Source organism: Pseudorasbora parva, chromosome 1 (assembly GCF_024679245.1).
Source record: "Pseudorasbora parva isolate DD20220531a chromosome 1, ASM2467924v1, whole genome shotgun sequence".
In the NCBI taxonomy this organism is placed as follows: Eukaryota; Metazoa; Chordata; class Actinopteri; order Cypriniformes; family Gobionidae; genus Pseudorasbora; species Pseudorasbora parva.
The window spans coordinates 63,620,270-63,645,171 of NC_090172.1; the positions used below are offsets into that span (position 1 = coordinate 63,620,270).

General features: G+C 40.7%; 1 protein-coding gene across 1 annotated transcript; it reads left to right on the plus strand.

The window, feature by feature from the left end:
• Positions 1–2,243: 2,243 nt before the first annotated feature.
• LOC137071882 (Fc receptor-like protein 5) lies at positions 2,244–24,638 on the plus strand. Its single transcript, XM_067440124.1, has 11 exons — positions 2,244–2,256; positions 2,514–2,798; positions 11,962–12,205; positions 21,041–21,075; positions 21,170–21,454; positions 21,530–21,808; positions 21,896–22,159; positions 23,635–23,877; positions 23,976–24,083; positions 24,266–24,346; positions 24,583–24,638. The coding sequence occupies exons 1-11, from the start codon at positions 2,244–2,246 to the stop codon at positions 24,636–24,638; spliced, it is 1,893 nt and encodes a 630-aa protein (XP_067296225.1).
• Positions 24,639–24,902: the final 264 nt, after the last annotated feature.

A 24,902-nucleotide genomic window follows, 5' to 3' on the forward strand; every position in this document is an offset into this window, starting at 1 on the left:
GTGTGTGTCCCTTTTACCTATACAACATTTGCATTGCTTTGTTTAGATTGTCTCCTCCTCTACTGTGTAAATCCCTCCCCCTGAAATGTGGATACAGTACAATGTGTACTGAATTATGAATTATGACGACTGCAGCCACAGACGGCACGTGTGTTTCTCAATAAAGAGGAACGCCTGCCCGAGAGATATACCCCAGATCTCCTGTCTTCACTTCTGAGTCTCCAACAATATCAGAAATTAACATTGTTACTAAAGTGACAATCAAATTATTGATATTGAATATGAACTTGTTACTAGTAATAATTCAATTGTTGATATCAAGAATAGTTATTTGCACTAGTAATAGTGTAATTATTGATATCAGAAGTTCCCATTTTTACTAGCAAGAATTGTATTTCTGATATCTGAAATTGAAAATTCAACTAAGAAATCAATTCTTGAATGGCCGCCTATGATGGCATTTCACTGGTGGAAATACAATTCCTGATATCAAGAATTAGAGTTTTTACTAGTGGATATTAAATTATTGATATCAAAAATTTGCATTTTAACTAGTGAAAAATAAATTGTTTATATCAAGAATTAACGTTGTTACTAATGAAAATGTAATTTCTGATATCAAATATTGTTATCGTTACTAGTGGAAATCTAATTCCTGATATCAAGAATTAATATTTTAACTAGTGAAAATGTAATTATTGATATCACAAATACATATCCTGAGAATTAATAAAAGTCAAAACGGCTTGCAGGGTATTAATTGTTTTCAAGAATAATTAGTTCAAATGTAATTCTTCATATCAACAATTCGATTTCTGCGAGTGATGATCTAATTTTTCTAATTTCTGATATCAAAAATGTACTTTGTTGATTTTAAGAATATATATCCTAATAAAAGTCAAAATGGTTTGTCTTAATCCAGGTCTGTCGCTTAACTTGCTTAAAGGGGGGGTGAAACACTCAGTTTCAGTCAATCTCATGTCAATCTTGAGTACCTATAGAGTAGTATTGCATCCTTCATATCTCCGAAAAGTCTTTAGTTTTATCATATTAATAAAAGAAATATGGGCTGTACCGAGTCTTTCCGGAAAAAAACGAGCGCCTGGAGGCGTATCGTGTGGGCGGAGCTAAAGAATGACAAGCGCGCAAAGCGGTGACGTCCTCAAGTGTGGAGAAACCCATCTATCTCAGCTAATACAGATAATGATCCACAATCAAATCTGAGGCTGAAATAAACTGAACAGGAGAAACGGCAACATCAGGACGTCCGTCTCTGTGGTATGTAAGTTACTGTATTTAATGGCCTCTCCACATTTCTGTGTCTTTACTCGCAGTGTATGAGGACATGATTCGGTTTATGGACTATTGTATGCGACTAGACCTTAGAGGTAGCAAGCAGAACGGTTTTGCACGTCAGACTAGTGTAACGTTATACAGAACAACAATGGAGTAACCGTTAGCGCATTTGAATGACGAAGCACGCGATCGTATCGTTTACTGATGTTTACTCATGCGACGGTAGCCAATAGCAGAGACATTTGAAGTTGATTTACTCACCGGCATCTTCCAAAGCAGGACCGCTCTGTCAAAAACACACTTCTTTGGTATGATTTGGTGAAGTCCTGTGACAGCAGTGACCGTGGAAATCCACTTTTAGACGCGACTGAAGCGATGCCTTGAAGCTTCCCGTCATTTCTGCGTTCAAATCGGTTCAAATGCAGCGCTGCCTTCCCGGGGCGCGACATAAGTGTTCACGGACGACTGGATCTGCACCTGAGAGACTGTTTACAGCGTGCATTTCCTCTCTCTCCCTCTAGTCACGCGCACGCGCACCCTACCGGGAGAAGAGCCCGTACAGCCCATACAAGGACCTTCCGCTCTATTTAACGTCAAGTAGACCCATACTCGAAAAAAACTCGCCGAAACTTGTGAGAAACCGGAAGGAGTATTTTTGACACAGAAATACTCCATCAAACGTCCAACATTAGTTTTTGAAATTTTGTCTATGTTTAGGATGAGAATCCAAGTCTTTAACAGTGTAAAAAGCTCAGTATGCATGAAACAGCATTTCACCCCCCCTTTAATACTCTGAACTATAACTATCACATCACATCACTTTAACCTGAAGACATTTACAGTGACAGGCTGATCAGATCACAGATGTTTTCAGAGTACATTATCAGATATTATGAAGATATTAGAAATGAGATGGTCTCCTTCGTGTCCTACATCGCTCTCAAAAGATGAGCTCAAAATGTGACGCATCGTGTGGAGAAATATAAAGTATATTTATGTGAACGTTTACAGGCTGTTGTTGTTTGACTGACAGAAGTGCTCAAATAAACACGCTCGTCTGTTACACAAAAGGTTGAGAGCCTCTGGTGTAAATCTTCCATGTTCAGTTCATTCGTGAGCTGCTGTCCTTCAGATTATCAGATGAATGAAGCCGTCAGTGTAGAAAACAAACTCAGAGACTTGATCATCTGTCACTTTGTGTTTGTGTTTCTTCTCAGCTTTACCCAAATCTACAGTGACTGTGACTCCAGCCAGATCTGTGTTCACTGGAGAGACAGTCCATCTGAAGTGTGTGATAGCGTCTGATCTCAGTGACTGGAGATATGAGTGGAATACAGACAGAGTAAAGTTACAGACGTCTGAGCGTTACACTGTAGACAGAGACACTCTCACTATCAGAGGAGCTGCTGAGTCTGATCGGGGTCTGTACGGGTGTAGAGGACAGAGAGATGGAAGACCAAACTCAACACAATCAAGATCTCCTGTTTCTCTCTCTGTGACGGGTGAGTTGAACATCAGAGTAACTCTCTCTACAGGATTGAGGTATCAGACCTGCGTGAAGTTTGCCCCCCACCCAACGCAAAACTTCGGCAAAATAGTCTCAATCGTTTGTGCTGGTTTGTGCCGGTAAAAGTTCCGTTTGTGCTGCTTCCATTTTTTAGATATTAAAAAAATATTAAGGTTGTCATTCTGAGGTCACTCAGCCCCCCGACCTGCTCCAAGCTGACCTCAAATAGTCTCAATCGTTTGTGCTGGTAATATTTTCGTTTGTGCTGGTAATATTTTCGTTTGTGCTGCTTCCGTTTTTAAAATATTAGATTTTGAATTAAGCTCCAAATTCACTCAAAATAATCTTGTTTGTTTGGGCTTCGTTTGTGCTGGTTTGTGCCATAAAACATTTTATTTGTGCTGCTTCTGTTTTTAAAATATTAAAATAATAGGGCATTTGTTGGTTATTCTGAGGTCACTCAGCCGGTAAAATTTCCTTTTGTGCTGCTTCCGTTTTTTTAATAATTTATTTATTGAATTACAGACGATGAATTCACCAGCGGAATCACATAGGATTAAGATGGGCTAGCCTAAACATTTAGCAGAAATATTAAGAATATGTTATTTAAAATAACGCCTATAGGCCTACTCTCTGTTTGAACAAACTCCTGTTTTCCTCCATTTTAGTGGCAAGCGCGTGTCAGAAATGGAAAGTTGTGCAGCATCTCAATTCTCATTCATTCAATTAATTAAACAAAACCACTAAAACAATAAATATAAATAAATAAATTAAATAATAATAATAATAAAAATTCTATGGTTTTCTGCTTAAAAAAACAAAACAAAAAATAAGACAAATGAGAAATGGATTGTTGTTGGGTTTTATTTTTTATTTTTAAATATGCTTTTAGGCCTAGCCAGCCTATTATTTGTTTCGAATGTGTGGGTGGCCCTGGAACGCTCCTTTAACTTTGTGATCTAAAACAACACTGAGGAAAATTTTATTAATTTTATTTATTTTATAACCAAAAGATCTAGCCTATCTTAAATACTTAAAATATTATAGCCTATGATTTCTGATTCTTCTAATAAGAAACTTGTCATCCTCTATAATTATGTGTAGGCCTATAATGTAGGCTATTTTAAAAACGGAAGCAGCACAACAAAAAATAAATAAAAAAATACCGGCTGAGTGACCTAGAATTAGAGCCCTGCACGGGCCTCAAATCTAGACCTATAGCCCGGCCCGTGTCCGACAGCTTATCGAAATTCTCGAGTCCGACTTGAGCCCGTTTTTCTTTTTTCTTTTTTTGCAGATAAAATCCATAGAACACTTCAAGCATCACAATGTTAGTTAATTTAGCAGACTAATTCATTTATAATAATATAATATAATAATTTTCAAAAATGAAAAATCTGTCATAATTTCCACACCCTCAAGTTGTTCCAAATCTTTGACTTTGAATCCCAAGACTTTTATAAATGATTTTCAAAACGGATTTGGAAAAAAAAAAAAAAAAAAACATACACACAAAAAATGACTTATTTTAAATATTATATATTATATATATATATATATATATATATATATATATATATATATATATATATATATATATATAATAATAATAATAATAAACTTTATTTTATATAGCGCCTTTAAATGTTACATCTCAAAGCACTTTACATAGAAATACACATAACATTACAGGCATTAAAAAATAAAAAATAAAAAATAAAAAGACAGCAACAAAGTAGACAAATGAATCACATAAAAGCTATCCTAAAATAATATGTTTTGAGTGATGATTTAAAAACACTAAGGGATTCTGCATTCCTAATCTCAGAGGGCAGGGAATTCCACAACTTAGGAGCCAAAGTAGAAAAAGCCCTATCACCCATAGTTTTCAACCGTGCTGTTTGGACAGTTAAAAGACCAGCTTCAGAGGACCGTAAAGCACGTGTTGGTGTATAGAGAGTTAAAAGCTCACACAAATAATTAGGGGCCAAATTATTCAAGGCCTTATACGTGAGCATTAAAATTTTAAAATCAATACGAAAACTAACAGGAAGCCAGTGCAATTTTTGCAGGATTGGAGTAATGTGCTCCCTTGCACTGGTCCTAGTTAGAATTCTAGCAGCTGAGTTTTGTACCAACTGTAATTTATTCAGTGTAGCTTTAGAAACTCCAGCCAGCAATGCGTTACAATAATCAATGCGTGAAAAAACAAAAGTGTTGATTAACTTTTCTGCCACAGAGAAGGTCAACATGGGACGTAATTTTGCAATGTTTTTTAGATGAAAAAATGATGTTTTGACTGTGTTACGAACCTGATGGTCAAATGTTAAGTTGGCATCAAATATCACCCCCAGATTTTTCAGTTTAGTTTGAAATTGTAAAGCAGAGCCATCCACACTTAAGGTTATGGACTCTGCTTTACGCAACTGATGAGGTGAACCAATTAACATTACTTCAGTTTTGTCACTGTTTAGACAGAGAAAATTTTCAGACATCCATTGTCTAATCTCAGTAAAACATTGAGAAAGAAAAGACACAGGCATATTGACATCAGGTTTTGAATGTATATAAATCTGAGTGTCATCGGCATAAAAGTGAAGGTTAAGACCAAGAGTTCGTAAAAGTTGGCCAAGTGGAAAGATGTAAATATTAAAAAGTAAAGGGCCCAAAACTGATCCCTGGGGAACACCAGAGTGCACTACACCGACCTCAGACCTGCAATCACCCATCACAACAAACTGCCTGCGATCAGAAAGGTAGGACCTAAACCACTGTAATGCAGTTTCAGAAACTCCAAAGACAGTCTGTAAACGGGTGATTAAAATGGAATGATCTATAGTGTCAAAAGCGGCACTAAGATCAAGAAGAATCAGTAAAGACAGACGACCAGAATCAGAAGCCATTAACAAGTCATTAGTGACCTTAACTAACGCTGTTTCAGTACTGTGGAGTTTGCGGAATCCAGACTGTAGTGGCTCAAAAAGGTCATTGGAGGAAAGATGAGAAAGCATTTGAGAAGCCACGGTTTGTTCTAAAATTTTGGCGAGGAATGGAAGATTTGAGATGGGACGAAAATTATTCAGATTATCAGAATCCATGTTGTTTGTTTTTGGTATAGGGGTGACAGCAGCAGTTTTAAGTGCTGTTGGCACGACACCAGTACACAGAGAGTTATTAATGATTCTCAAAACAACAGGAGAGAGGGAATCAAAACATGATTTAAAAAGACAAGATGGTATAGGATCAACTCTGGAAGTTGAGGCTTTCAGTTTTGAAACCAAAGTAGAAAGAGACTGAGAGTCGTGAATAACAAAGTTAGAGAGAGAAATACCAGAAAATGCAGACATTTTTAAGGAGGAGGCAGCAGAAGTATTAGTGGAAACAATGTGGTTACGTATATTATCAATTTTAGTGCTAAAAAACTCCAAAAACATATTACAACGGTGAGTTGAAGCAGGAACATTAGAGACAGTGTGATTTTTGAGCAGCTTGTTGATTGAGTGAAACAGTTGTTTAGGATTTCTCTGGTTGCTGACAATTAATTGAGAAAAATGAACAGATCTAGCTGACTCAATTTCAGCCTTATATTCAAGTAAGCTGTATTTCCAGGCCTGGTGATGAACAGTTAAACCTGATATGCGCCACCTACGCTCCATTTTGCGACACAAAGCCTTCATAGCACGCAGATCATCATTGTACCAAGGAGCAGAGCGTGCAAAAGAGATGGATCGTGATTTCAATGGAGCCAGCGTGTCAAGGCCAGACAAAAGAACAGAATTCAGCACAGAAACGTTATCATCCTGATCATCAGAAAAAGAAACACAACTTAAAGAAGAGTCAATAAAGTCTGAAAAATCAGTGGGCTCAATAGATCTCCACTTGCGATAGTTAATGATACGAGAAGCATTGGTGTTTGTGACAGGTAATTCCATGTTAAAGAAGATAGCCCGGTGATCAGACAGACCCAAGTCCGAGGTTGACAACTGAGACACAAAGGCACCATTGCTAATCACAAGGTCTAAAATGTGGCCTTTGTCATGTGTGGGACAGTCCACAAGCTGGTTAAGTTCAAAGCACTCCAAAATGGACAAAAAGTCTTTCGTTATTGTGGAGTCTTTTATATCCATATGGATGTTGAAATCTCCCAGGAGAAGAACTCTTTCAAACCTGAGGCAAAGAAATGACAATATATCTGATAATTCAGATAAGAAGTCTTTATTTGCCCTAGGAGGCCTGTAGACTGTAGCCACTGCAGTAGAGAGGGACGCAGAAACACTCAAAGCAAGGCATTCAAATGAGTCTGTTTTGGGGACAGACACGGGACACATGTTGAACTGTTGACTATGCAACACAATGATACCCCCACCTCTACCAGAGGTACGCGGGAGATCAAATAATCCATAGCCAGCCGGAGTCAGTTCGTTAAAAAGAAGACCATCAGATTCTTTGTGCCATGTTTCAGTTAAACAGACAAGGTCGAGCTTTTGTTCTAAAATAATGTCAGATAAAATAACGGCTTTGTTGTTGACAGAGCGCGCGTTAAACAGTGCTGATTTCAGCATACATGGGCGAGCAGATGAATCCGGAGCAACCTCGGCACGCTTAAGTGCCAATAAGTTATGAAAATTAACCCCTGTAGGTCTTAACTGCAGTCTATGGGGTTTGCGCAGAAATCGCGGGTAGGCGACAGCTTTCGATATTGAGCATAAAAAACTACGCTTTGACGAGCGATGTATGTAACGCTTACGTCGCAGTATTCCAACATTACTGCAGAGAGCACGAATGTCACTCGCGACATCTAAATGACCGTTCAGGTTCAACAACTGGCGAGCAGTGTACCTGAGAGCCATTCGGGGAGGATCCACACCAACAGCAGCCTCACAGCGGTGTAAACAGTGTACGTCCTGGGCCAGGCAACAGTAGAGTATATTCCAATATACCGCACTCAGAGATAAAAGCAGTAATCCAGCATGCGATGCATAATTCCACATCACGAACGAATTAAATGACATTGGCTCATAAAAATAAACTACTAAAAACGAGAGAGAGGAGCGGCAACCAAACGCGCCAGCGTGCCCTTTCAACCGCAACCGGAAGTGGTTTAGCATAACATTGCGACCTCAGACACTTCAATTTCCTGGTCACTCGCACGGTCAGCGAGTGTCAGCGACTTATATATATATATAAGTCTTGGGCATGTCAAAGATTTGTAACAACTTTAGCTTTGATGCATTGTTAGTTTTTGTGCAGCATCAGATTTTTTTCTCGCTCATTTACTGTTCGTGGCTGTTTTTGCCCCATTGACTTCCATTATAGCCATGACACCATATAATCATGCATTTTTGATTGTTGGTGGTTTTCCCTTTTGGAAAGAGGTAAAATGTGTAATTTTTACAGTTGATAACCAGGTGGCACCATTAACCCTTTAGATAGGCCTGTGCTGAAGAAAAAAAAGAAGAAGCTTAGTTTCTGGCATTTGTATAGAATATAATAACTGCATATAAATGAGGGATTAAAAAAATGTAAATCTGATGCTGCACACAAACTAACAATGCATCAGAGCCAGTGTTGGTACTAATCTTTGACATGCCCAAGACTGTGATAAAAGGTCAAAAAATATCCAGTCCACAATCAATTTTTATATTGAAAATAAGTAATTTTGTGTGTATGTTTTTTTTTTTCCAAATCAGTTTTGAATCCGTTTTTGAAAATAATTTATGAACTTGGCAATTAAAGAGTGATAAGAGTGACAATGAAACAATGACAACAGCTCAACAATAAACATGGAATCAAGTAAACTTGCAACAGAACACATTTTAAATTATTTTACTTTTGATTATTTTATTTATTTCTGAAGAGCTCTTTAGTAGCCTGTATTGGTGTACTTTAAAGGGATAGTTCACCCAAAAATGAAATGTCTGTCATCATTTACTCTCCCTCATGATGTCCCAAACCTCAGAATGACCTATAAATGTTCTTTTAATATCTTAAAAACCAAAGCAGCACAAACGAAAATTTTTACGGCACAAACCAGCACAAACGGAGCACAAACGATTGAGACCATTTTGCCGAAGTTTTGCGTTGGGTGGGGGGCCAACTTCACGCAGGTATCAAACCTTACACAGAATGCAGACGTCTGAAAATACATTTTAAAGCTAAAGTATTTTTAGTTGAAGTGTGATCGTAAAAACACAACACTCATGAAGTGCTGATGAAACAGAGAACCGACACAACAGCTGAAGACGTCTGTCTGACACGTGAACACACACCTGGGGCCGTATTCACAAAACATCTTAAGGCTAAAAGTAGCTCCTAACTCGCTGATTTAGGAGAAACGCTTAAAAATAATAGGCATGTCAGTCCTAATTTTAGGACTCGTAAATTTTTACTCTAAGTGTATTTCACAAAGCAGTTTAGCACTAAAACTAGCTCCTAAATCCATGAAACGCTAGGAGTAGTGAAGAGGACTCGTAAGTCACTAAGACCAAATCACAAACAATCATAACGGCTGTCGCCTCAATCTGCCCAAAGACACTATACAACACTGAGATAATTAATGTATCTTTAATAAAACAAAATAATAATGTCAGATAACCTGTGGTGGTTGTTTTTATGATTTCACTTACACATTTTTGAATAAAGTAAAACAATATAAGCGTATTTGACAGGCAGACCGAGAGAGAGGGAGATGCAGAAAACTGTGGCGGTAACTAACGTTAGGCGAGTCGGCTCTCGGCTGTGTATATAAACCTCCTCTCGCGCCGATTAGATGGACAGTTTGAACGCTCCTCACAAACTTGGTTTATATAAAATCATTTTCGCTTGAATTCTGCAAACTCTTTGAGATACAGACATGTTAGAGTCTGACAATTAGGTGAGTAGGCTATACTAGTTTAATTAGTGACACTTAGCCTACTTTTTACATTTACATTACATTTACATTTAATAATTTAGCAGACGCTTTTATCCAAAGCGACTTACAAAAAAGGGGAGAGCAATAGAAGCAACGAAACAAACAAGGCCAACAACCTGTAAGAGCTGTAAGAAGTCTCAATTAATTAGCACAGTACACTTTTTTTTTTTTTTTTTAGCCATCTACAACAAAAACTCACTTACGCAAAATACAGAACACTGGATTTTGATAGCCATGATATAATTTTAAAATTTGTATTTGAATATGGAAACATTTTTATTTTAAAATCTTTATTTAAATATGGCAGTATTATTATTTCAAACATTTTATTTGAATATAACATCACCTCGCTCAACAAAATATTTGTATATTTAAATCACAGATAGAGAACCCTCCCCTATCAGCCAATCACTGTGGACATAGCGTGATGACATCATCCATAGCAACGAGGTCAACCCCGCCATTACTTTTAGCTTAAAGGGATAGTTCACCCAAAAATGAAAATGTTATGTTTATCTGCTTACCCCAGTGCATCCAAGATGTAGGTGTCCTTGATTTTTTAGTTGAACACAAATGAAGATTTTTTTTAATTCCAACCGTTGTAGTCTGTGAATGGGTAACAATTCTATGAGAGTCAAAAAAAAGAAAAAAGAAAAAAAAAACAGCTTAGACAACATGCACAAAAAACATTGATGTGTCGTCATGAGCAGCAGGGTTTTTGTGCATGTTGTCTAAGCATTGTTTTTTTTTTTTACTCTCATAGAGTTGTTACCCATTCACGTGCTTATATTCCTGACATAAATGAGATAGTCAACGCTTGCAGGTTCGGCGATTCCTCAAGTTAATTTTACTTTACCGAGCCGTTGTAGCAAAGGCTTCCACAGACGGCGCCCCCTTACAGCTCGCTCGGCGCCCTTACGTTACTTCGTATCAGCATAACGCCTCACTTTCCTCCTGACTTTTCATGAGCTTTATGTCATGAATATACATCGAGAATCGCTCGGAGCGGTCGACATCAGCATGTCTCCAAAAAAACATATTTGTGCGCGGGTGGGTGGGGGGGGGGGGAGATGCTGTTTCATGCATACTGAGCTTTTTACACTGTTAAAGACTTGGATTCCCATCCTAAACAGAAAGTTTCAAAAACTAATGTTGGACGTTTGATGGAGTATTTCTGTGTCAAAAATACTCCTTCCGGTTTCTCACAAGTTTCGGAGAGTTTTTTTCGAGTATGGGTCTACTTGACGTTACTAGAGCGGAAGGTCCTTGTATGGGCCGTACGGGCTCTTCTCCCGGTAGGGTGCGCGCGCGTGACATACGCCCATAAACACTCTCTCAGGTGCAGATCCAGTCGTCCGTGAACACTTATTCCCATACACTCCCGCCGCGCTCCACTTTATTCCTATCTGTGACATCAAGCGACTTCAACGCTTCAGCACAGCAAGTCACTGCTGTCAGGACTTCACCAAATCATACCAAAGAAGTGTGTTTTTGACGGAGCGGTCCCAGCGATAAAGGTTCGGTCCTGCTTTGGAAGCAGCCGGTGAGTAAAACTGCTTCAGATGTCTGTGCTGTCGGCTATCGTCGCGTGAGTAAACATCAGTAAACGACACGATCGCGTGCTTCGTCATTCAAATGCGCTAACGGACTTCATTGCTGTTCTGTATAACGTTACACTAGTCTGATGTGTAAAACCGTTTTGCTTGCTACTGCTAAGGTTTTGTCTCATACAATAGTCCATAAATCGAATCATGTCCTCATAAACTGCGAGTAAACACACACAAATGTTGACAGGCCACTAAATACAATCCATACCACAGAGACGGACGTCCTGCTGTTGCTGTTTCTCCTGTTCAATTTATTTCAGCCTCCGGATCTGATTCTGGATCATATATCTATTACCCCCCCCCCCCCCCCCCTCCCTTAATGAGTACCCTTAGTGTTTTCAATGATGTGCAGCTTATACATATCTGTTTACATCTCAAAAAGTGTCTTGGGGTTTCATGACCCTTTAAACATATTTCTGTATGAAATTACTTATTTGGTATTTGGACATTCTGAGAATCTGTGAGTCTTTATACAAATGCAGCTTCGCTTTCCAGACGATCTTGTCGTCATTTTGTAATATTATGATTTACAATTCTTCAAACAGTAGATTTAAGATGTATAATATTTTATACTCAGTGATGTACCGCAGCTGAACTCTGACTCTTGAGGATCTGAATCTGTTCTTGTTCTCCTGCAGATCTAAAGCCGAAGCCTGAACTCACATCAGATCCTGCAGGAGCTGCACTGACAGGAAACACAGTGACTTTGACCTGTGGCATGGATCCGTCCACTGGACACTGGGACTTTTACTGGTACAAACACACACTGAACCCTGAGACAGAGAAGACAGAAACAAACCCCTACAGCCTGAAGATTGATTCAGTGTCTGATGGAGGCCAGTACTGGTGTAGAGCTGGAAGAGGGAAACCAGTCTATTACACATGTAGCGCCTCTCTAGCGTGCTTAACTATAACGAGAGGTGGCTATCCTGAGTTCTTTAACTAGCTGTACTATCCAATAAGTGAGGTTTCACTAATAAACGTATAAATGTTTAACTTGTGTGTGTGTATTTACTTACTTATTATATTAAATACTTTTCCCCTTTAAATCACTATTTAAACAGTAATATTTACACTTGAACAGGAAATTAAATGCCTTGGACTTACTTTTATCCTATAAACACTTTCACATTTAGTCCAAATATACTTTTTTTCTGAATTAACTTAAAATATCAAAAGAATCAGAAACTGCAACTGTTTTATAAAAAAGTAAAACAGGATTTACTTAGGAAATGTTAGATATGTTCTGTCAAAATCACTTTTCAGATCACACATGCATTAAAAATCACATTGAAAACATAAGGGCCCAAAAAAAGAAAATAGCCGGCAAATCCCTAGCTTAATATTCAAATACACGTCAAATGTTCAAATGATGCAGGCCTGAATGTAGCTTGGGTGCGTTGTAGCCTTAAACCAAATGGCTGCTTCACCACACAGGCCAAACAAAAAAATACGGTACCTTTTACTCAATGTGAATGTAACCTCCCTCGCACAGGATCAAAGGCGTCAGCAGCAGAGGGCAGAACGAGAAGATTCACGCTGAAGAGAAAAGTCTGAAGAAAAGATGCACATGACGATCTCAGCAAAGTCCACCACTCGATAGCACTATCCGGCTCCGTCAGGGTCTTTGATCTTCATCGGTCGCACAGTTCAACACGGGCTTTACTAATCGAGGTCGCTGGTCGCTAACTTGTCAGCAAAGTCCATGCACAAACACTAGTCACTTAATCAGCGGCTAATTTAAACTTACTTCTGTCTTACAGTGATGAGTTTACCACTCACACAGACGGAACTATCACCACTCACGTTCTAAGAGTCCTTGTGGAACCCTCTCACTCACACAGTGCGATACATTCACCACAACAGTCTTTTCTTTACCGCAAACAAAACCACCTGCGTTCGTCTCTCTCTTCCTTGTCCCTTGACCTCTACTCTCATTGGCTCATACACATACTCGCAGAAATAAAATAACTTAACAAAGCATTTGTGTAACTTTATATTCCTATTTTTACAGGCATGTTTTAAAGTATTTTCACATATTATTACTCAACAAATATTTAACATTTTAAATGCTGTATTAGTAAACCATGAACATTAACCAATATGCATTTTTCTCATTGAGCAAAATCATAACTTCGTCACTGGTCAATGAATCTTAACTTTTTTTTTTTTTACCTGGTATTCTATTTATTAAACTATGAAATTATTTATTCAACTTGTATATCTTATACTAATAAATATATTTCAACAGGGTTACACCCTCCCCCTTTTAAATGTCTGCGTGTCCTCATCAGACACCAATAAACTATCAAAGGAGTCCTAATGGCATAATAACTAATGTATCTAGTGTTTTCCTATTTTAATGACTATCCCTCTGTGTACTATGGTCAAAGGCTCATCTCTTGATTTACCAGGCTCATCATAGGTAAGTCTAATAGTTGGCTTGGCAGTTCTCTTAGGTCTAGGCTCAAAGCTGGGCTGCCTTTTCACCTCCTGGACCTCAGATACTCCTTCAGACTCCGATCCAGCTTCACTTGTATCTTCCCGAGCTACTTCCGTATCACACTCATGCTCAGGTTCGGGGTCAGAGTTGTGGTCAACTTCTTCTGAGTCTGAATCATTTCCAGGAACATGTTCGGGTCTAGGGTAATTTCCCTGTTCATCTTCTAACTCAGATACAGGCCTGGCAGGATTTAGCACCCTTGGGACAAGCTCTCTCCAACTGACACAGTGAGGAACATAATACTCCATGTCAGAGGACGAATCAGAAAACTCCTGTGACTCTTGAGTTTTTGGTTGTGAGTCACTTTGACTTCTTTTTTGAGTGTCTGCTCTGGTCTTGGGTTTCTTAGGCGGATCAGAATCCTGGTCAGTGCATGGTATTCTCACCAGCTGTCCAATCGGAAGAAGGTGGTCTCTGTGCATAGTCTTGGTTCCTAGCCTTCCATCCTCCCGCTTGATCTTGAACACTGGTAGGTTTGGCATCTTTCCCACGACAACATACGGATCAGGACTCCACTTGCTTTCTAGTTTGTGCTTGCCTCTCAGGCCTAGATTCCGAAGCAGTACTCTGTCGCCAATCTCAATAGACTGAAAGGTAACTCTGCGATCGTACAACCTCTTATTTCTCTGGTGCCGTTTGTCTGCGGCATCAGAGGCTAACTTGTAGGCTTGCTTCAAGTCTTCCTTTAGCTTTGTTACATATCGGGTGTGAGACACCTCTTCTATGCCATCAGGGGATGTTCCAAAGCACAAATCAACAGGAAGTCTCGCCTCTCTGCCAAACATTAGACGGTACGGCGAGTACCCTGTGGCATCACACTTGGTGCTGTTGTAAGCATGGACCAAGTGTGGCACATGTTGACTCCACGTACGCTGCTTTTCTCGGCCTAACGTACCTAGCATCGATAGCAGAGTTCTGTTGAACCGCTCCGGCTGCGGGTCTCCTTGCGGATGATACGGCGTGGTCCGCGACTTTCGTATCCCCATCAAGGTCAACAGTTCTCGGATCAAACGGCTCTCAAAATCTCTTCCTTGATCCGAATGGATCCTTGAAGGCAGTCCATAATGTATGAAATATTTCTCAATCAGGACCTTTGCCACAACATGGGCCTTCTGGCTTTTAGTGGGGAAAGCCTGAGCATATCTCGTAAAGTGATCCGTTACAACCAACACATTACTTATGCCTTTGGAGTCAGGCTCCATGGAAAGAAAGTCCATGCACACTAAATCCATGGGTCCATGGCTTACAATCTGGTGCAACGGAGCAGCTCTCTGTATTGGGGTCTTGTGCGTGACACACTCCCCACAGTTCTTGATATATTCTTCCACTTGCATCGACATCCTAGGCCAAAAGAATCTACTTCGGAGCAGGTCAACGGTTCTTTCGTGTCCCAGGTGTCCCAGGTCATCATGCATTGCCTTCATAACCATCTCTCGGAACTCTCTCGGCAGGAGGAGTTGACTGATCACCTCTCCGGATGGTCTTTTGCTATACCGATACAGTAATCCATCTTTCATTTCCAGCTTTCCAGCTTCCCTTTTCAATCTGGACAATTCAGGATTCATGGTCCCCTCCTCTTGCCAACGCCCATGCTTGACTGCTTGTATGGCCGGTCCAATGGCTTCATCCTCTTCTTGGGCTTTCCTGAGACTCCGTTTTGACATGAGTTCCAGCGACTTTAACTCCAGGTGTGTGGGAAAAGCATACAGGTCAGGCACACAGTGGGGAGATGCTCCGAGCTGAGCAACACAGACAGATGTACTGCATGCAGACTCTGAAACGCAGATTCCTTGACATATGGATTTCACTCCAGACTGAGGTATAGTCACCCAGCCATTGCCATCCTCCTCCGGCATGTTCCTTGACAACAGGTCGGCATCAATGTTCTGTCGGCCTGGGCGATACTGCACATCAAATTCATACGTCGATAGGGCAGCTAGCCAGCGATGCCCCACCGCATTAAGCTTGGCTGTGGACAGCACGTATGTAAGCGGGTTGTTGTCAGTACGTACGGTGAATCTTGCACCATACAAATAGTCGTGGAATTTGTCGACTACTGCCCACTTGAGTGACAAGAATTCCAGCTGATGTATGGGGTAGTTTCTCTCTGCAGAGCTCAGTTTTCGGCTTGCAAAGGCAACTGGTCTCAGGCCTTCAGGATGTTCTTGGTAAATAACAGCACCCAGACCCTTCAAGCTGGCATCCACATGCAGGATGTATGGATGTTGTGGATTGGCAAAGGCCAGGACAGGCGCATGTGTCAGACAGTATATTATGTGATGAAATGCATCTGTACAGGATTTGTCCCATCTTTCCCCGAACGGCGCAGATTCTTTCAAGTAGACTTTGTTCACATTGTGGGTGTCCTTACTTCTCTTCTGAGTTGGAGCATACCCCTTTGTGAGTTCAGTCAACGGTCTAACAATTTCAGAATAGTTCTGAATAAATCGGCGGTAATAACCACAAAATCCTAGGAAAGATTGTAACGTCTTCAGATTTGTTGGCATGGGCCATGTAATGACTGCCTCAATCTTGTTTGGATCAGGGGCAACTCCATCTGAAGACACGATGTGGCCCAGGTACTTGACCCTTGGCAGACATATCTGGCACTTGTCCACTGAAAGTTTCAGCCCAACTTCACCGAGACGATCTAGGACCTTAAGCAGTCTCTCTTCGTGTTCCTCAAGAGTTTTTCCAAACACTATAACATCGTCCAGGTACACCAGTACTTGTAAGAGGTTCATGTCACCGACAGCCTTTTCCATCAACCTTTGAAAGGTTGCTGGTGCCCCGGTAATGCCTTGAGGCATTCGTTCAAACTGGAAAAATCCTAACGGACAAATGAATGCCGTTTTCTCTTTGTCCTCTTCGGACATAGCTATCTGATAGTAGCCCGAGCGCAAATCCAGTACAGAAAACCACTGACTCCCTGTTAATGCATTCAAAGCATCTTCAATGCATGGTGTTGTGTACTGGTCAGGTATGGTGCGGCTATTCAACAGTCGGTAATCTATACACATCCTAATAGCCCCAGTCTTCTTTCTGACTACAACTATAGGGGATGCATAGGGGCTTCGCGACTCTGTTATGATTCCGGCCTGCAGCAATTCTTGTAAATGCTTTCTCACATCTTCGATATCTGCAGGGGCTAATCGGCGTGATCGTTGACGGAAAGGGCGGGAATCAGAAAGTCGAATTCTGTGCTCTACTCCTCTTGCTAATCCCACGTCCCACTCGTGCATTGAGAATACATAAGACTTCTGAGCTAGTTTCTTACGTAATCTGTTCTTCCATTGTTCTGAGATAGGAGAGTCCCCAAAGTTGATCATGCTCTCATCAAAGTCAGAGGAAGCAGTCTCCTTAGGGGGAATCGTCGCAACTGAATCAATGTGGTACACACATCCAATCACTGTTCCCACCGGTATGGAAGTTTCTCTTGAAGAGTCATTTTTTAATTGTATTCTCAAACTGTTGACATCCAATGCCCCACTGGGCACAACCATGGGATGAAAAATCACATCAGCAGGTAAGGCAGCTGCTGGTGAGGAGTCTATCATCAGGATTTCTTGAGCAACAGGTTCCTTCAGCTCGACTTTGCACACAACCTGAGTCTCACCATCTGGGGGTAAGACTAAGGGACCAGGACCCATCCATCGGACACAACCAGCTTCCTCCTCTTGGACTGGAACCGCACCACCCTGTAGAGCAGTTTGATCTTCCTCAACATGAACACGAAGGCCTAGTGTTCGGGTGACATCAATGCCATTATCTTTGCATTGATTCACCAAACGTCTAACGTGGCTTGCATTCGTGCCCACGATGACCGACGTCTCATCTTCAGTCCTTGGATTAGGACATATGAGAGCTAGGACAGTTACAGTCTGACTGGTTCCTAACACCTCAGCTGGATATTCCACATCAACCACCACGTAGCCACGGTAAGGGTAACTAGCTCCAGACTCACTTAAACCCCACAGGGAAAGACCAGCTACTGGCTGAATGGGGATCTCAGACAAGTGCTTCAGGTACCAAGGTTCAAAAATGATCGTCACCTGAGAGCCACTATCTAATAGAGCAGTGCAGGGTTGTCCATTAACCTTCAGTGGCACCAGGCTAGGCGGCCCAACTAAACCTTCAGGAATAAGCACACCATCCGGCATGTCAGCTGTACTTTTCTCAACAGAACAGTTAACAGCATTGGTGGAGGCATCACTTGACGGCTGGTTGTTCTTGGACAGCTTCAAAGCTTGGATAAGTTTCTTGATAACTTTAGCCTGGTTTTCTGGGCTTTGGCACTTCCTTGCGAAATGCCCACTCTCACCACATCGATAACAGAAGTGTTCCTCCGATACTTTCAATGATCGCTGTGGGGAACTGGCTACTGGTTTCGAGGTATTCACAGCTGAAATGGCAGCTTGAGGTTCAGTTACTTTATTGGTTACCTTCTGTTGCAAGCGCTTCATTTGTTTTTTCAAAGCCGTTATCTCACTGTCTGAACTGCACTCACTGCATACTATATTTGAGGGAATTTTCTCACTGCTAACTGATGGGTTGTGGGCTGGCTTAGACACGACAGCAGCAACCAAGGCTTTAAGTTCTTTAATTTCAGACTTCAAGGTCTGAATCTCCGTCTGTTTCACCTCAGCATTCTGCCTTACATTTCCACTTTGCACGACAGGAGTAATCTTCTTTCGTGAGGCCTCATATTCCTCTTCTGTTCGAATCTCTTTTAAAAGCTGGAGAAAAGTCGGGGGATTTGCTCTCCTCTCTCTCAATCGAAGGTTAACTAACATCAGATCAGAGGTTATCGAACCACGTAACAATTGGTCAAGTCTTGCTCTATCTGCACATCTAAGGGGGAGACCATCTCTCTGCACCACCCTATTCAACGACTGTTCGAGACGTCTGAGGAAGTCAGACAGCTTCTCACCTGGTTGTTGCTGCAGTAGGCGAAATGCAAAATACAACTCTTCTCCTGACTCTGCTGTCCCAAAAGCATGCTCCAGGGCCTCTATACAGTCTTCGGGGCTCACATCAGGATCACTGGCTCGTACTGCCTTTACAATGTCAAGTGCCGGGCCTCTGAGACTTTCCATTAGTCTCCGCCTCTTCTCTTTGTGAGAACAGTCACACTCTTCCACCATGAGCCGTGCTTGACCCAACCAGTGGTCGAACTGCTCTTCTCCAGTTGGGGTGGGCAACAACCCAGAAAAAGTTCGTAGGCGGCGATAACTTCCATGCTCACTTGATGACTTGGATGTCTTGTCAAGTAAATCACTCACAGCTCGCAGGATTGCCTCTGTGGACTTGGCAGCAGCTTTATCTTCAGGGAACAATGTGCGAAGGTCTTCGGCATGTCTATCTGAAGCTGGTTGCGTTCCGGACATATCAACTTGTGTACTGGCTTGTGTAGCTGCATCAGCTATGATTACCGACCACGGGCTTCCACCATCAATAGGAAACACTTCAAAGGGAACAATTTCGCCTTTTACTACTTCCTTACATTCACACAAGACCAAGTATTGGTTTAGTTGGTTGTTGAAAATTCGACCTCTGACTCGCACTCGTCCCAAGCACTTCACAGTTTGCATTGTCTTTTCAATTGCACTTATGTCTACATCATCTCGGATGAGCACCATGACTGCATGAGCCTCGTCTAATGCCTCCCCGCGGCACCAGCCTTTTAATTCTGTTGCTAGCTCTTTCATGGGTTCCATATTGGCTTATCAAATAGCACTATGTAAAGCTTCAGAAGGCTAATTTTCAATAAAAAATAAATAAAATTAAAATAAAACGAGAAACCCACTCTAATTATCCCAGCGGTGCCTCCATTTTATGTAGCGCCTCTCTAGCGTGCTTAACTATAACGAGAGGTGGCTATCCTGAGTTCTTTAACTAGCTGTACTATCCAATAAGTGAGGTTTCACTAATAAACGTATAAATGTTTAACTTGTGTGTGTGTATTTACTTACTTATTATATTAAATACTTTTCCCCTTTAAATCACTATTTAAACAGTAATATTTACACTTGAACAGGAAATTAAATGCCTTGGACTTACTTTTATCCTATAAACACTTTCACATTTAGTCCAAATATACTTTTTTTCTGAATTAACTTAAAATATCAAAAGAATCAGAAACTGCAACTGTTTTATAAAAAAGTAAAACAGGATTTACTTAGGAAATGTTAGATATGTTCTGTCAAAATCACTTTTCAGATCACACATGCATTAAAAATCACATTGAAAACATAAGGGCCCAAAAAAAGAAAATAGCCGGCAAATCCCTAGCTTAATATTCAAATACACGTCAAATGTTCAAATGATGCAGGCCTGAATGTAGCTTGGGTGCGTTGTAGCCTTAAACCAAATGGCTGCTTCACCACACAGGCCAAACAAAAAAATACGGTACCTTTTACTCAATGTGAATGTAACCTCCCTCGCACAGGATCAAAGGCGTCAGCAGCAGAGGGCAGAACGAGAAGATTCACGCTGAAGAGAAAAGTCTGAAGAAAAGATGCACATGACGATCTCAGCAAAGTCCACCACTCGATAGCACTATCCGGCTCCGTCAGGGTCTTTGATCTTCATCGGTCGCACAGTTCAACACGGGCTTTACTAATCGAGGTCGCTGGTCGCTAACTTGTCAGCAAAGTCCATGCACAAACACTAGTCACTTAATCAGCGGCTAATTTAAACTTACTTCTGTCTTACAGTGATGAGTTTACCACTCACACAGACGGAACTATCACCACTCACGTTCTAAGAGTCCTTGTGGAACCCTCTCACTCACACAGTGCGATACATTCACCACAACAGTCTTTTCTTTACCGCAAACAAAACCACCTGCGTTCGTCTCTCTCTTCCTTGTCCCTTGACCTCTACTCTCATTGGCTCATACACATACTCGCAGAAATAAAATAACTTAACAAAGCATTTGTGTAACTTTATATTCCTATTTTTACAGGCATGTTTTAAAGTATTTTCACATATTATTACTCAACAAATATTTAACATTTTAAATGCTGTATTAGTAAACCATGAACATTAACCAATATGCATTTTTCTCATTGAGCAAAATCATAACTTCGTCACTGGTCAATGAATCTTAACTTTTTTTTTTTTTACCTGGTATTCTATTTATTAAACTATGAAATTATTTATTCAACTTGTATATCTTATACTAATAAATATATTTCAACAGGGTTACACACACAATACAGTGATGCACTGTGGGTAAATGTTACCGGTGAGAGAGAATGTGTGTGTGATGCAACATATACAGATCAGAGACCATATCTACACGTCTAAAACTATAAATGCAATAATCTGTGTTTGTACAGAGAGTCCTAAAGCTGTGGTGACGGTACGACCTGATGAACGAGTGTTTAGAGGAGAAACAGTCACTCTCAGATGTGATATAAAGCGGAGAGGAGACACTGAGTGGACATACAGATGGGAAATAGAGGAAAACAACAGCCGGTATAAAAACACTGTCAGACAAACCTCAACACAAGAGTTGATCATCAGCAGAGTTAAAGACTTTCACAGCGGTAAATACACCTGTACAGGACAGATGAAGACTCAACGCTCTCAGCGCAGTGATGCTGTTACACTGACTGTATCAGGTGAGTTTGTGTTTGTTGTGATCCGCTTCTCCATCAGTTTCTCTACGGCTCTGTAACTCATGATGTTTTGTTCAGCTGAAGCTCAGGCAGTCGTGCGAGTGTCTCCACAGCCGTGGCTGACTGAAGGAGAATCAGCGACTCTGATCTGTGAGGTTTCAGGCTCCTCTACAGGCTGGACGTTCAGCTGGTTCAGAGATCATGATCATCTGTCAGACAGCAGCAGAGGAGCTGGAGGATCTTACACTCTCAGTCCTGCGTCTCTACAGCACACAGGAGTTTATACGTGCAGAGCAGAGAGAGGACGACCAGCCTATCACACACACAACAGCAGCACACAGCCACTGTGGGTCACCGGTGAGGATTTGTGTTTGTGCTCGTCCGTATTTCTGTTTCATTGCAGTCTCTGTGTGTCAGTTTAGATTGAGATTTTGCTCTTTTCAGGAGTTTCTGCTTCAGTGTCTCTGGTCATCAATCCCAGCAGAAGTCAACACTTCTCATCTGAGTCTCTCGCTCTGAGCTGTGAGGATCAGAGTAACTCTGCTGGATGGACAGTGAGAAGATCCACAGACAAAGACACACAAACTTGTTCAAATCAAACAGGATCTTCATGTGTAATGGACTCTCTCAGCACATCTGACACTGGAGTGTACTGGTGTGAGTCTGAATCTGGAGAGAAACGTCGTCCTCGAAACATCACTGTACACGGTGAGTCCGGTTTATAATCACATAATCTGCTAATGTTATAATCTAAATTATAATTACAGTCTATACACATTTTCCAGTTTTCTGTACAGCTGATCGTAGAGTAGGCGGAGTTTCATTTGTGTGCTTGGGGGGGAATCTACCGGGCCGGCAGACCACGAGCTTAGATTTTTTATATATACCATATTCATATATCATACATTCTACATTTAAAATACATTTACAATGAACAGGGACTGTATACAAAGAGTAGTGTTAAAAATATATTGTAGCGCACAGTTAGGCTCTTTATAGTTGTAAAACTGCTGTTTCGTTTCGCATCGGCAGTGATAGGGTTAACACAGGGAGTTCAGAGGTGCGGGAACACAAGCGAGAGAGGGTGCGCTTGTTACTAGTCACGTTTACATGCACTTTTTTGTCATTCCGATTAAAATCATTCAGATTGAAAGATTTAATGGACTGTTTACATGAGACGTTATCTAAACCGATCTGGTGTTTACATGTGCTGACTTTCAATCGCAATCATTTTGTGACGTGAGTGCCGTATCAGAAATGTCCACGCTGTCCTCTTCAGCAGCTGATGGAAGTGTTTACTGTTGCCATAGCAACTCTCAACAACCACCAGGATTTATACGGTTTTATAAAAGCTATTTGTGTTTTAAAGTGTAATAATCATGCATACATTCTTCTCCGAGGCGCAGTTGAAGTAAAAAGAGCCAGGGACAAACGCTGTCAAGATGAGGGTGCAGCCAGGCTGTGTCTGTCATTATTCCAACATTATCTCCATAACTTCTTATGAAATAAAAAGTTTAACGTTACCCCTCAGAAAATGTATCTTTCTAGTCAACACTCAACAGTACTGGTGTGAGCGCGGCGCGCGAGCTGTATTATATCACACACACTCAAAAGTAATCCAGTCAGGTCGTTTACATGGTGACATTTTTCGTTTGATGGGTTCATGAAAAGGTTTATCCCACCCCTCTCAAACCGATTAACGGATACACTTTCATTCGGTTGGGGCATTTTTATTCCGATTGAGGTGTTTATATGGAGCATTTTCATTCGGATTGGACTTTTAAACCGATTTCAGTGCTCCATAAACTCACCTGTCATTCTTCTGACATTACAATTGGCCTTACCTAATTCAGAAGAAGCCGCCTCTTTTGCGTAACGTTAGATGTCCACTATCTTCTCTTCTGATAGATTTGCAGTCAAATCATTCTCTCTGTGCAATAGGGAACGATCCGAGAATCTCCTGAGCCATTGCAGCCAGTTTCAAATTATTCTCATAACTGAGAAACTTCTTTCTGAGTCTTACGTAGCACAGCCAACAGGCAAGTTGGCAAGTAGTTATTTCCACATGCATCTTGAGATGTTTCATTAACCTGCCGCTGAATGGTATATAAAATCAAAGCAAAATGATTAAGTTCAGCCTGTATGATCACTGCCGTCTGTTGGTGTGTGTCTTGTGTTTGTAGATGGTGAAGTGATTCTGAGTTCTGTTGATCATGTGATTGAGGGAGAGACTCTGACTCTACACTGTTTACATCGATCTACAAACCCCTCGATCCTCAGCGCTGGTTTCTATAAAGACGGATCACTGATCCAGAATCAGACGACAGGAGAGATGAGCATCACTACTGTCTCAAAGTCACATGAGGGTTTCTACTACTGTAAAACAGAGAGAGGAGCGTCACCCCACAGCTGGATCTCAGTCAGAGGTCTCTGAATAATCACTGATTTTACTTTTGTAATGTTATCATACAGTATCATCTCACTCACGGACAGATGTGTGTGTTTGTCACGCTCTCCTCAACAGCTCGTCCATCATCTTCTCTTCTGGCCGTTGGTGTGTCTGTAGGATTGAGTGTTTTCTTCTTGTTCTTCATCTCTCTGGTCCTGCTGTGGAGACACAAACACAAGAAAGGTGTGGAGCAGTTCATGACATGATGAAAGATTAAACCACATGAACAACAACAGATGGAAGATCCAGTTTCTGAAGTCTAGACAGAGACTGCATGTTTATTAATAAATGAGCAGTTAATGCATCAGATAATATGAGTGAAAATACTCTTAAAGTGACCATAATGATCTTTGTCTCTGTTATAGATCAGCACCGTAACGTTCAACCGACGTCAGTCCCGAATCCATCTGGAGGATCGAGAGCGGAAAACTCTCCTCTGCAGTCCGGTCAGACTCAATAACAAATGATTTATATTTATTTATTACTGTGTTTTTTCCTCTTTACGACTCCTTTGCTTTTCATATTTTTCATTGTTTGTTGTCCTTTAGATTCTGATCACATTTATAATGACGTGACTCCAGTGAGAGACTTAAGAGTCTTAAAAATTAGTATATATATAAAAATAAAAAAAATCAACAGAAATCATTAAATCCTTGACCAGTTCCTTGTTGTGCCTTTTCAGACGTCACATATTCAGAGGTCACTGCTAAGAAAAAGAGACCCGTGGATAAAGGTTAAAACCCTCTTGGACTAAAGTCATCAGTCATTAACCGATAACATTTAATATTTAGTTCATAAAATAAAAATAGATATTTCTTTCTAATTGACTTTTTCCTTTTTATTTCAGATGATACTGTGACAGAGCTAAATAACGTGATGTACTCAGAAGTCAGACCAAAGAAGAAATGTAAATCCAAAGGTGAGGTCCTGTTTTTCCTACAATATTTCCAGCATGTTCTGCATAATCTGATGATTTTGTTCTGTATTAGATATTAATACTGC